The 12,096-nt window shown below is 48.8% G+C and overlaps 2 protein-coding genes across 3 annotated transcripts; one reads left to right on the top strand and one right to left on the bottom strand.

Annotated features, from left to right (window-relative positions):
• Positions 1–260: 260 nt before the first annotated feature.
• Positions 261–6,944, bottom strand: C7H5orf52 (chromosome 7 C5orf52 homolog). Its single transcript, XM_028870679.2, has 3 exons — positions 6,617–6,944; positions 2,176–2,284; positions 261–574 (listed from the first exon to the last, which is right to left on the bottom strand). The coding sequence occupies exons 1-3, from the start codon at positions 6,847–6,849 to the stop codon at positions 410–412; spliced, it is 507 nt and encodes a 168-aa protein (XP_028726512.1). The 5' UTR covers positions 6,850–6,944; the 3' UTR covers positions 261–409.
• A 105-nt stretch (positions 6,945–7,049) lies between these two features.
• Dusp18 (dual specificity phosphatase 18) lies at positions 7,050–11,475 on the top strand. 2 transcript variants are annotated; one of them, XM_037208131.1, is made up of 2 exons: positions 7,050–7,343; positions 9,180–11,475. In XM_037208131.1, the coding sequence occupies exon 2, from the start codon at positions 9,252–9,254 to the stop codon at positions 9,816–9,818; it is 567 nt and encodes a 188-aa protein (XP_037064026.1). In that variant the 5' UTR covers positions 7,050–7,343; positions 9,180–9,251; the 3' UTR covers positions 9,819–11,475. The 2 variants fall into 2 exon arrangements, with proteins under 2 accessions (XP_037064026.1, XP_028726511.1); XM_028870678.1 differs by having other exon boundaries at positions 7,050–7,347; positions 9,182–11,475.
• Positions 11,476–12,096: the final 621 nt, after the last annotated feature.

Below are 12,096 nucleotides of genomic sequence, written 5' to 3'. Positions count from 1 at the left end.
GGGGGAGGAGGGAGGGAGGGAGGGAGGGAGGAAGGAAGGGTTGACATGAAGGAGAGATGGAGAAAGTGGGGATGGTGGAGGGAAAGAGAGAAGTAGGAAAAGAGAAAGAAAGAGAAATGTGGGCACAGAAGTTTCCATGTTTGCACAAACCAGGGAGACCTGCTTGACGCTCCCCCTTCCACCAAGCATGGGGGGCTAGACCGACCTTTCACCGGAACAGAGGGGATGGAGGAGCAAGGCAGATGAGAACTGAGGACATGTTGTGCTCTTATCCTATCCGCGGCTTTCCCTTTATTGTTCCACCCTGGTGGAGACCAGCATGTTCCGGGACTCCTCGGCTCTCACCAGGGTGGTTTCGGGCTCCTGGGGCAAATCATTCTGCCAATGCTTCGGGTGACTGGCCGACCGTCTAAGTCGAGGCTCTGTAGGCCCGTTGCCTATCCAAGTACTGCTGGGTGCTCAGAGAGTCCCGCCTCCAGCGCAGCATCTTTCTCAACTGGTCCGTCATGAACTTTTTTTTCAGGTGGTCGTACAAGTGGCTCATTCTTCTCTTGGTCTTGTCAGAAGCTTTCATCTTACAAAAAACAGAGATGGATTTAGGATAAACAAGTCACTTGATAACTAGAAGTAACCACACAGGACCTCGGTTTCCCTATTTTTCCAAGTGGGCATTGCGCTGGATAAAGTACTATGGCGCCCTCTGATGGTCTGCAGCTGCAGAGCCTGATTTCAACCGGAATAATCTGAAGACTAAGCTAAGGAAATGGGTATTTGTAAGGCTAGGAATGCAGTTCAATAGAGAACTGGCCTAGCGTGTGCGAAGCCCTAGGTCCAATTCCCACAGAATAAATAAGGGAAAATTGTAAGGGAATAAAGAAATAGAGCTTGCAGGAACCAGAGACCCATCTTGTTTCTTTCTCCTTCCATAAATCCTATCCCCCGTCCTTACTAATTACTGTGCTGTCTACATATTATCTGTAACCTATATCCATATATGTCTATCTAATATATGTCTGCTCTCCTGTGACAGTTCTTATATTACAGGGAATTCAAATTTCATCCACTCCCTAACTCCTGTTCTGTCTCAACAAGACTGTAAGGCTGGGAGGACAAGTTGTGTGTCCGCCGCGGCCCCCCCCCCCCCCGCCCCTTATTCAGTTGTGCGTTACAATGAACTGCTGCAGGATGGGATGTGAGGAGGCAGTGCAAGGGGGTCCCCCTAACTTCAGCACAATTGGGATGTGAGACACATGTCAAATGCAGGGGATCCCCTAACTACAACACAATCAGGATATGAGATACATGCCCAACGCAGGTGTTCCCCCAAACTACAGCGTAATCAGGATGTGAGATACATATGCAAGTATTTTTAAGTCAGGTAGAAAGGGATACACCCCTAAAAAATACAGACTCCAAAAGGCAGACAGCAAGAGCTGCCAGGGAAGCTGGGAAGCATATGTGTCGTCCTGTCCATCCATCCTTGCTTATGTAAACTCAAGTTCCCCATTCTGCTGAAACTAGCTCAAATTTACTTTATAGAACCTGTAACTAAAAGAATTTCAAATGCTGCTTTAAAAATGAAGAAAGTGTGACTCACTCAAGATCATACAGAACTGACCTATCCCTGAGTCCAGCCTATTTCCCGGAGACCACAGCATGGAAAGTGGGATAACCCAAGGGATGCGCATGGGGCCTACTCGGTCTTTGTCGTGCTGTGGCTTTGTTGTTACTGCTGCTAGTCTTACTTCTGGAAATGGGATAACTTTGCAAGAGAAAAAAACTAGCCAGGCAGTGTTGATGCCAATTCAAGTTATAAAGCCTGAGGTTCTGTATGAGACATGCTGTGTTTTGAGGAAACAAGCCATGAGCCAAGAGGTGAGGTCTCTCTCTCTCTCTCTCTCTCTCTCTCTCTCTCTCTCTCTCTCTCTCTCTCCAGCTCATGATGAGCAGGTGTGACACCTTGGGCAAGACACGGAACCCTACTGTCATCTGTCTCGTCCATAAAGATGGGGCGTGCATTAAAATACTCTCATGGCCTCCCATTAGCTCTAGGAGCTGAGAGTCCCACTTCCACCCTGGGCTCCATAGGCAGCTTTCTTAGGCAGGAAGGAGATATGAGTGTGGAATGGTCAGACCACTAACAGGCTCCAGCACAGAAGCTGGTGGGTACCCTACCTCCATCTCGTAGATGCGCTGTGCATTGAGGTTGTCCCGAATAATTACCCGAGATAAATGGCTCTTGGGTAAAATTTTCCTCACATTTGCATCATTGGAATTCATTATGCTAGAGTGGGCAGGGGAAGATAAAACAGGTTAGGGACAACTGGTCAAGGCCTGATTTGACAGATGCTGGGATAGTGGAAGATACCTCCTTGGGTTTAATTTAATTTTGTTTTGTTTTGAGACAGGGTCTTGCTATGTAGCTTTGGGTGGTCTGAAATTCACTCTGTAGACAAAACTAGCCTGGAACTCAGAGATTCACCTCCCCCTGCTTCCCAAGTGCTGGAACTAAAGGCCTGTGCCACCACCACCTGACTCCTTGGATTTCAAGATAAGTGGTTTTCTCACCTTCCGAGGATCAAGGAAACCACTAAGTTTTGCCTGTAGACAAGGTATGCTAAGAGGCTGCTTCCAGAACAGGGAGGGAAAGCATCCTGGGAGGACACAGAGAGGTCCAGAGCAGTCCACAAGAGAGGTCAGCATAGAATCAGAAGAGTCCTGGAGAACTGTTGTTATTGTTGTTGTTGTGATTGTCCTTACTCTGTCTGTGGCGGTGCTGGGTGGAACCTAGGACTGCACATGCAGGTCATGCAGGTCATGCAGGTCAAGCGCTCCCCCGGAGCTCTTCCCAGAAGGCTGGGAGTGGTCATCTTAGTGAGAAACAGCAAGGTAAGAGCAAAGGTGGAGGAGTCTCAGATGAAGTTGGAAGGTGGAGGCAAACGATGAATTTGAGAGAGTCTGAGGTGGGGAGTTCTTCCTTCACATCCTAGATCTAAGGGGATCTGGGAAGTGGAGGTAGAGCAGAACAGGATTAAAAAAAAAAAAGGAAAAGAAAAGCTGGTCGTATTTAGTGCATGCCAAGGGATTAGAAAATGTTCTCCAGACATGCAATGGTGGCGCACACTTTTAATCCCAGCACTTCTGAGGCAGAGCCAGGCTGATCTCTGTGAGTTGAGGCCAGCCTGGGCTACATAGGCAACTGTCTTTAAAAGGGAAGAAGGGAAAGAAGGAAAGAAGGAAGGAGGGAAGGAAGAAAAGGGCGAGGGAGGGAGGAAGGGAGGGAGGGAGGGAAGAAGAGATAAGGGAGGAGTTTGGGTGGACACAGGGTTAGTTAATAAGGGAATTCTAATGAAAGAGTTTGGGAAGAGAGGGAAGTTTGGGGTGTTACAGGACTTCTGGAGACTCTATTAATGTGTTCCGCCTTTTGACACTGCAAGACAACCGTGTCATTGACAAAGTTCACACTCAGGAACCGCACAACTGAGTTACCAAAAAAAAAAAAAAAAAAAAAAAAAAAAAAAAGTTTCCTCCACCTGTGCCCAATCTCCTAGTGTTTTAAGTTTGCTACGTCGTGTTGTGTTGGATGTTGGCATTCACAGGCATCCTGAGCCTCATGACATCTGTCGGTTAGAGACACCCACAAGGGTGAGAAGTACAGAGGAATATGAGAATGGGGAACTGCGGGGAGGCTCAGTTGGTAGAATGTGTGTTTATATGCACACAATCTTGGGTGATCTCCAGCACCAATAAAAACTCACCTACTGGGAGGCAGAAGCAGGAGGATTGGAAATTCAAGGCCATTCTTAGTTACATTGTGTGTTAAGCCAACCTGGGCCACATGTCTCAACAAATAAACATCAAGGGATGTTGCTGGCCAATGGGTTTTAATTTTCTGGTAATTTAGTTACACTGTGAAGCTTTTAAAATGGTTTTTTCCATTTAAAAAAAAAAAAAAACGTTCATGCATTGTAAAAATTGGAAGCCAAGTGTTCAACAAGGAAGAATGTGAATAATTGTGCTAAAACATCAGATAAAATACATGTAACCAAGTATAAATATCTTGATGGGATAACTAGATAGAGAAAAAAGCAGATTACTAAACAGTGATTTTTTTAAAATTATGCTGTTATGTTTTTAAAAAATATAACATGCATACACACATACGGATTATCTCGGCCTCTTAGTTGCTGTGACAGACCACTAACCCAAAACAACCTGAGGGGGAGAGTGTTTATTTCATCTTACAGGTTACAGTCACTTCACTCATCAAGTGAAACTGAGGCAGGAACTAAAGTAGGAAGGCTGCTTACTGGCTTGCTTTTCATGACTTTATACAAATGAACCACCTGCCCAGGGATGGCTCCGCCCATAGTGGCTGCATATCACCACCCCCCATCACTAGAAACCGCCCCCAGACACACCCACAGGCCAATCAGCTGTAGCTAACTCCACAGTTACCTTGAATGAAGGAACAAGTTTGTTTCAAGTTGACAAAGGCTAACCAGCATAGAACTTTAAACATACACATCAAAATGTTAACAGTGATTGTTTCTGGTCATTTCATTTTGCTAGTCTGTCTTCAGTTTGTCGTTGATGATGTTTTAATTAGTGTACATTACTTTTGTAATGATTGACAAACCATTTTAAAAGAAACCAGAGAAATGATAGGTGTGCTGGTGATGTGTTCCCTGAACAGATTCCCAAACAAACAAGAACAAAAAAAGGAAGAACTACACACACATTTTCACAAATTGCCTGAAACAGAAATGCCTGTCTGTCTGATACACAATGAGAGACCCCCACCCCAGTTCCCCCTAAGGCCGGGAGAGCTGAGGAAAAAGGGACATCTTAAAAGAGCCAGAACCAAGTCAGTTCCCCATTCTCAGACAGGGTGAAGTCAGAAGTTTTAAAAGTACAAAATCAGACTGGTGGTAACTAACCACGAGACGCCCCCCTTCCCCGAGACAACATGACCAAATTTTGGATGGGCTGTAAAACTCCTGACAGAGCAAAAAATAAGATAAAGTCCAAACTCAGGAAAACTGGACCAATCAAGGGTGGACCCGTACTAACCCCCTCCTCTCTGAAGAATTTGGTGGTTTTTGCCTTCAAAAGCTAATCTCCCCAAGAAAGAGGAACTCTCCTCCCTGCCTTCCTGACGGGCACTGCGGACGAGGGTTCCTTGCTAGCTCGTATTGTGCCGAGAAGTAAACCTGGCTATTGCATTCTGGATATCTCTGGTCTCCTGGTGGTCTCTTTGGGGGTCCTAATCTGGGCAGAACACACACAGGAACAGAAGGAACAACAAACATGAAAACTTATATTCATAAATTCTATTGGTTAGCACATCAGAACAATAAGATCATCAGAAAATACACTACTTTTATAATTAGGACAAAAAAAAAAAGATTTATTGTTTTGAGACAGGGTCTCATGTATCCCAGGCTGGCCTAGAACTCCATTTTAAGATGAGGATGATCTTGAATTTCTGATGAGTGCTGGGATTACAAGCATGGGCAGCCATGCCCAGTTTAAGAATCGGGGAGGGGGGGTGGGGGTGTAAAAATAAATAAAACCTTTCAAGGGATTAAAAAATGTTTTTCAGACAGGCAGTGGTGGTGCACACCTTTAATCCCAGCACTTGGGAGGCAGAGCCAGGCAGATCTCTGTGAGTTCGAGGCCAGCCTGGGCTACAAAGGCGCAAAGCTACACAGAGAGACCCTGTCTCAACCCCTACCCCCCACCCCCCACCCCCAAAAAAAAAGAAAAAGAAAAGAAAATATTTTCCAATTCGTTTTCTATCGGTAGGTAACAACTGGCTTCTGGGTGTGCTTACACTTACAAACACTACAAAGAAACCAACATCCCAAGCTTTCTATTTCCATTTTTTTCTGGCTTCTGCGAAGGATGACTCAACATACTCAGATGCTGACAGAAAAACAGGTTTAAAGGTCAGGAATTACCACACACTCTAAATCCTATTTTCAAGGAAAAGAGCCTAAATATGTAGAGATCCTCTTTACTCAGTGATGGCACCAAATTTATCAATTTTAGACATGAAAAAGGAGAAAGGTTGGATAATACTCTTTAAAGTGATAAATGGTCATTTTGAACCAAATTGCTTTTCCATAATAAATCCTCTGTAGGAACTTGGCTGATGCTGGGGAAAGGGTTGAGGAAGAGGGGCGGGATTGAGGCTTGTGAGGATTGGGGCCAACAACGGGGAACTGAAGGCTTTTCCAGAACCATGGAGAATGGACAGGCTTGAAAGCGGGGTGCAGGGTGGGTGGGAGGGGTGTCAAGTAAATTTGGGCATGAGACCTCACTAGATGTCACCTCAAAGTGCCCTCGGACCGCACGATGTTAAGCCTACAGTAAGCCAGGGCCAGGATTCTTTCGGAGGTCTGGAAATGGGACTGCGCCTTCAGCCCGGAGTCCCGGCTTCTGATGGTCCTACGGGTTGGCCTGGGTCTGAAAAATTCCGACATTTCTGGGATCCGAGGAACTCGGATGGGCAGGGTGGGTGGGGGACACGGTTGGGGCAAAGTGGATCTGAAAGCTCGGATTCCCTCAGAGGTTCGGGGACTGACGACCGCTCTGTACGCCAGAACCACACCTGAATAACAGTTTCGGGACTTGGGGCCGCGGCCGCAGGAAGTAGATCTGAGGGTGGATGCGGGGGCTAATCTCCGGCTGGCTCTCCATTCTCTCGCGCCGGAAGTCCGTGCCAGGGGAGGTGGTCTCCTTGGCAACGGACTCGAAATTCGAGCCCAGATCCCATTTGACCGAAGGCTTTCTGGGATGTGTGGCGGAGAACGAGTCGCGAGCGGCAGCTGAGTCGAAGGACATGGTGGAAGGGCGCGCGGACGCGGAGCGACTAACTACACAGAAGTCTAAGGAGGAACTTTGTGCGTTGCCATGGGGGCAGGCAAGGGGGCGGAGCCTGCAGGCTGCCGGACCTCATGATCTTTTGGCGCTCTTTGTGACGCTCGGCTAGGGTGTTGCTAGGAAACGCGCGGGGGGCGGGGCCTGCAGGCGGCCGACCTGAGGATGGTCCTTCCGGGCTCTCCGAGACGCCGCGTTTCCGTGGAGACGGGGCGGGTAGGCTCTGCTGCAGCCCACCCGGCTTCTCCGTGAGGTCTAGTGACTGCGCGAGTCCTACGAGGCTGCGTCCGGGTGCACGGCAGGCCGCGGCTTCCCCCTAGCCCCAGAACTGCCCATTGTTGCGCGAGGAGAAGCCGTTGCTCCCGAGATCCAGGATCATGACGGGCCCTCTCGGAGACCGTCGCCCGCGGCTCCGCCCTACAGTCGCTTCCTGAAAGACTCCCGCGGTGCTGAGGGAAAGAGGTAAGATCGTGGGAGTCCTGTCACCATGTAGAGAGCCATGCCTAGGCCAGCTCCCTAGGAAGCGTCCTAGGCTTGAAGTGGCCTCCCCCACCCATCAACTTGTGAACTCTGGTCCACGTTTATGACCCAGCATTTAACCAACGCCCCACCTGTATTTGCCAGCTTTCTCCAGAAAGTGTAATTCACCAGAAATATCAGCCTTCAGAACTTGCGGTCTGACGATGAACAAAACTTTTCCCTCAGTTCTCACTTGCCACGGATAACAAAAATTACCTAGATTCCAAAGGCCTCGTTGGCGGTCAAGTGCAAAAACAGCCGAAACCAAGTTTCTTGCTTCCTTCTCAATCCAAACTGTTCATTTTTGTGGGGAATGGTACTGGGGTTGTTCTTTTGTTGTGAGTTTTTTTTACCCCCGAGACAGGGTTTCTCTGTGTAGCTTTGCGCCTTTCCTGGAACTCACTGTGTAGCCCAGGCTGGCCTTGAACTCTCAGAGATCTGCCTGGCTCTGCCTCCCGAGTGCTGGGATTAAAGGCGTGTGCCATTACCACCCCGGCTGGTTGTTTTTTTTTTTTTTTTTTTTTTTTAAGAATTTCAGTAGTCCAGGCTAGTCTAGAACTCCCCCATCTTCTTGCCTCACCTTCGGGGTCTGCTCTACTATGCCCTACTGTCTGTGATTGCCTCAAAACTGTCTTTGCAACTCTGTAACGCCCTCAGCCTGAAAGCCATGCCTTTATTTGTCATCCCCACAAGGCTTTGCGTTTTAACTTTCCTACAAGCCCTTGGGTGACCTCGTGTCATCATAGCTATATAAGGTAGGTGTGTTGCCCCATAGACCAACAGTTTAAAGATCTTATTTGGCTTTGTTTCCTATTAAGTTGTGCAACACTTCATTCTGTACAATAGAATATTCCAGTGAGCCAAGCAGAGGAGGTCTGTGGTTTTGTAGCTTGAAAAGGACTGAAGAGAGCAGAAACAAAAACATCAGTCACTTCAAAGTCACATTCCTGGGAAGATTCCTGATTGGCCAGATGTTACTTTGGATGACCTTTTGTTATGAGAGAACTAAGACAGATGCCCATTATGCTAGCTGAAACCAGCCTGCTTGGGAAATCTACTTGTTTTCTCTGTAATCCCGGTTTCTCAAAAGTTAATTTTAAGTAAACAGCTCTGTTTCATTGCCAAAGGAAAGAACTAAGGAATCCCTGCAGTTTGTTTCCCTGGCTCTTTATTAGGGGGGACCCATGAAAGAGGGCCCGCTGATCTGGAGCCCTCCACCTCCCTCTGCTGCCTTCTGATCGCTAGTGTTCCAGGTGAGCACCGGCAGGCTTTGCCTTCACTTGATCTCGGTGGACACACAGCTGAGTTTCCCATTAGCTTTGCTGTAGATGACACCATTTATGTGTCCAGTTGTGTGGGGACTCTTTAGGGACCAAGGCCCTGCTGCATAGCAGCCTACTTCTCCTGAAGCCCTTTAGGACCTGACCTGAACCCATCCCAGGAAAGCCAAGGCCTGCAGGTCCTTTCTTTGTCCATGGTCTCTCAGGCCATGGCTGATTTCCTTCCACTCACTAGCTGAAGTCCCTTTAAAGTCTATCCCGTATCCCTGCCATGGCTGACGGTTTCATTTCCATTCTTTTCTGTGTGAAAAGACCCCCAACGCTCCAATAACAGTTTCAGCTTAGTGACATGGAACTTCGGTGCAGTTCACGAGTTCCCTGAATGCTTCTGCAATGCTGGTCAGAGGACCGCCTTGGCCAGCCCTAGAGGCCCGCCGTCCACTTCCCAGAAGTCTTCTGAGTTCTTGCCCTTCTGAACTTGGTCCTCTTTCCCGCAGTGTTCCGTGAGCACAGCCTAGCAGAAAGATGGAAGCTTAGCACATCACCACCCGCTGACCCGTCACCTTGATGACTTCACCGTTGGGTGCCTTCCCAGTTCAGTTCCCACAGCCTTCACTCAGTGGCCTCTCACAGATCACCAAGAGCCTATTCATCAGCAATGGCGCGGCCGCCAACAACAAGCTGCTGCTGTCCAGCAATCACATCACCACGGTCATCAACGTCTCGGTAGAGGTTGCAAACACCTTCTATGAGGATATCCAGTATGTGCAGGTGCCCGTGGTCGATGCACCCATTGCACGTCTCTGCGATTTCTTCGACCCCATTGCCGACCACATCCATTCCGTGGAGATGAAGCAGGGCCGCACGCTGCTGCACTGTGCCGCTGGCGTGAGCCGCTCGGCTGCTCTGTGCCTCGCCTACCTCATGAAGTACCATGCGATGACCCTTCTAGATGCCCACACTTGGACCAAATCACGCCGGCCCATCATTCGACCCAACAATGGCTTTTGGGAGCAGCTCATCCATTATGAGTTCCGGCTGTTTGGCAAGAATACGATGCACATGATTAACTCTCCAATGGGACTGATCCCAGACATCTATGAGAAAGAGATCCATCTGATGATTCCACTGTAAGCCAACCCAACCAGCTCCTGTACCGGGGGCAGCAGTACAGCCCTGTCATTAACAGCACACCAAGGTCTAAACTTGAACATTCTACTTGTGTTGCTACAGGAAGACACAAGATGGTGCTTTTTTTGTAAGAAAACTGAGTTGCTATAACTTTTCACCTCATAATCCACAGGTTTGGTGGTACATGCCTGTAACCTTAGATGGCTGAAGCAGGAAGATTGCGAGGTGAGTTTGAGGCCAGCCTGGGCTACATAGTGAGACCCCGTCTCAAAAAAACAAGCAAACAAAAAACAACAATTACTGTCTTGTAATCTGTGTCTTTAGAGATTAAATTCATTAATTATAGCATGGTGAAGGTAACTTCTGTGAGTAGTAGGTCACAGCTGCTGTCTAGAGAGTGGGAAAGGCAAGTGGTGGCCAGGCCAAAGAGACCAGGGCAACAGTGCATATGGCAGCCTTGGGATCCTGCAGCTTTCCCCTAGATGACCAACCCAGAGCTGAATCTGCCAAAATCCCACTTCATTCATTCCAAGCCAGAGCCTTAAGCATCCTGGTGCTCTCCAGTGTCTCACAGTGAGTGCCAACTTCCTAGCTAAGGGGCCTCCTCCTGCCTTCACCACAGTGGCCCAGCTCTGGTCTTCTGGTCAGACTTACACAGGGCTGGGATCACAGTGGGACCCCAGATCAGTAGTAGTCATCGTAGAGGCCATCCTGTCTACACACAGCCCTTTGTTTATACGTGTTCTCAGAAGCCTCCATGTGAGAGAAGAAATCTTTGCTAGGCCTCATCTGAGAAGCCTTTTCCAGAGTTCCCCCTGTACAACCGAGGAGTCCCGACACATGGATGCAGGTCCAGCTTTCTCCGAAAGGCCTTATGCAGAATTACAGACCATGAGATCCAGGGTCCCAGGCTGGCTGACTGTTCAGGAGTTATTGAGGACAGAGGTCAGGACAAGTGAGTTGACTCCAGGAGGCCCTGAAATTCAGGGCTGCTCAGAACCCCTGGGTGTCGGGCTCCAACTCAAGAAGGCTGTTGGTTTGACTTAAGACATGTAACCCAGGCTGTGTAGCCTTAAGCTCCTCAGATCCTTGCCTGTACTTTAGGAATGCTGGGATCACAGGTGTGTGCCACCATGCCCAGCCAAGACCAGTGTTCCAGCTTGCCTTTTGTAGTATAACACTCACCAAAAGCAGCTTGGGAGGAAGGGGTTTATTTGACTTACAGGTCACACAGTCTGTCATGAAGAGACAGCAGGACAGGAACTCAAGGCAGGAACTGAAGCAGAACCAAGGAGGAATGCTGTTTACTGGCTTGTTTCCTCCCCATGGCTTGGCTCACCCCGATTTCTTACACAATCCAGGACCACCCTCTCACATCAGCTGTTAGTCCAGAAGCCCCACAGATGTGCTCACCTCAGTGGAGGGACCCTTTCCCAGGTGACTAGTTTATGTCATGTTGACAAGCACTAACCAGTTAGTCTAATCTAGAACTTTTCAGACCGTTTATGAGGCAGACAGCAGCAGACTGCCCTGTCAGATGGCTTGATGTGTACCATGCATCTCAAGCGCTGTAGAGGCTGTAGACCTTCTTCCCCCTGTATTAGTCTGGTTCTCAGGAAGCATGGAACTGGTAGGGTGAAAATAAAAGAATTTAACTTAGCGTATGGTAAATAGTTGTCTTATATCTGCAAGGCTGAGTCTCGGCCCTTGAGGCTGGACGCTCAGTAGTGGGAACGGTACCACAGCGTCTGTCTCTCACTGGAGAGGCCACAGTCCATGAAGCTGGGACCTCAGCAGCCCCAACCTGGCCCCCAAAGCCTGGAGAGTCGGCAGAGAGCCTGGAAACGCTGGTTCTGATGTCAGTGGAGGAAGCAGCAACAGGGTAGTCCACACGGCGGCAAGTGGGAAGGCTGGGGCACAGGTGAAGGTCTTCCTGCTGCCAGGCGCCAGGTGCCCCTTGCCTGAGCTGCTTCAAGATGTGGTGCACACTTGGGTAGGTCTTCCCACATCCATTATAGGCCACGAAGATAATTCTCCAGGTGTGGCTTCCTGCAGGTGATTCCGACTTATGGCAAATTGACATTTAAAGCAACCACCACACCCAGCCTCCCTGTGCCCCATTTTCACAAAGGGAGTGCCCAGGGGTTTGAGGTGAGGCAGTCAAGGAGGGAGGAGGCAATTGTTGCTCTGGGACTTTCAGCAGGAGCAATCCCACGCACGCACGCACGCACGCACGCACACCGCAACACACACACACACACACACACACACACACACACAC

Source organism: Peromyscus leucopus, chromosome 7, assembly GCF_004664715.2.
Source record: "Peromyscus leucopus breed LL Stock chromosome 7, UCI_PerLeu_2.1, whole genome shotgun sequence".
In the NCBI taxonomy this organism is placed as follows: Eukaryota; Metazoa; Chordata; class Mammalia; order Rodentia; family Cricetidae; genus Peromyscus; species Peromyscus leucopus.
This window is presented reverse-complemented; position numbering and strand designations above follow the sequence as displayed.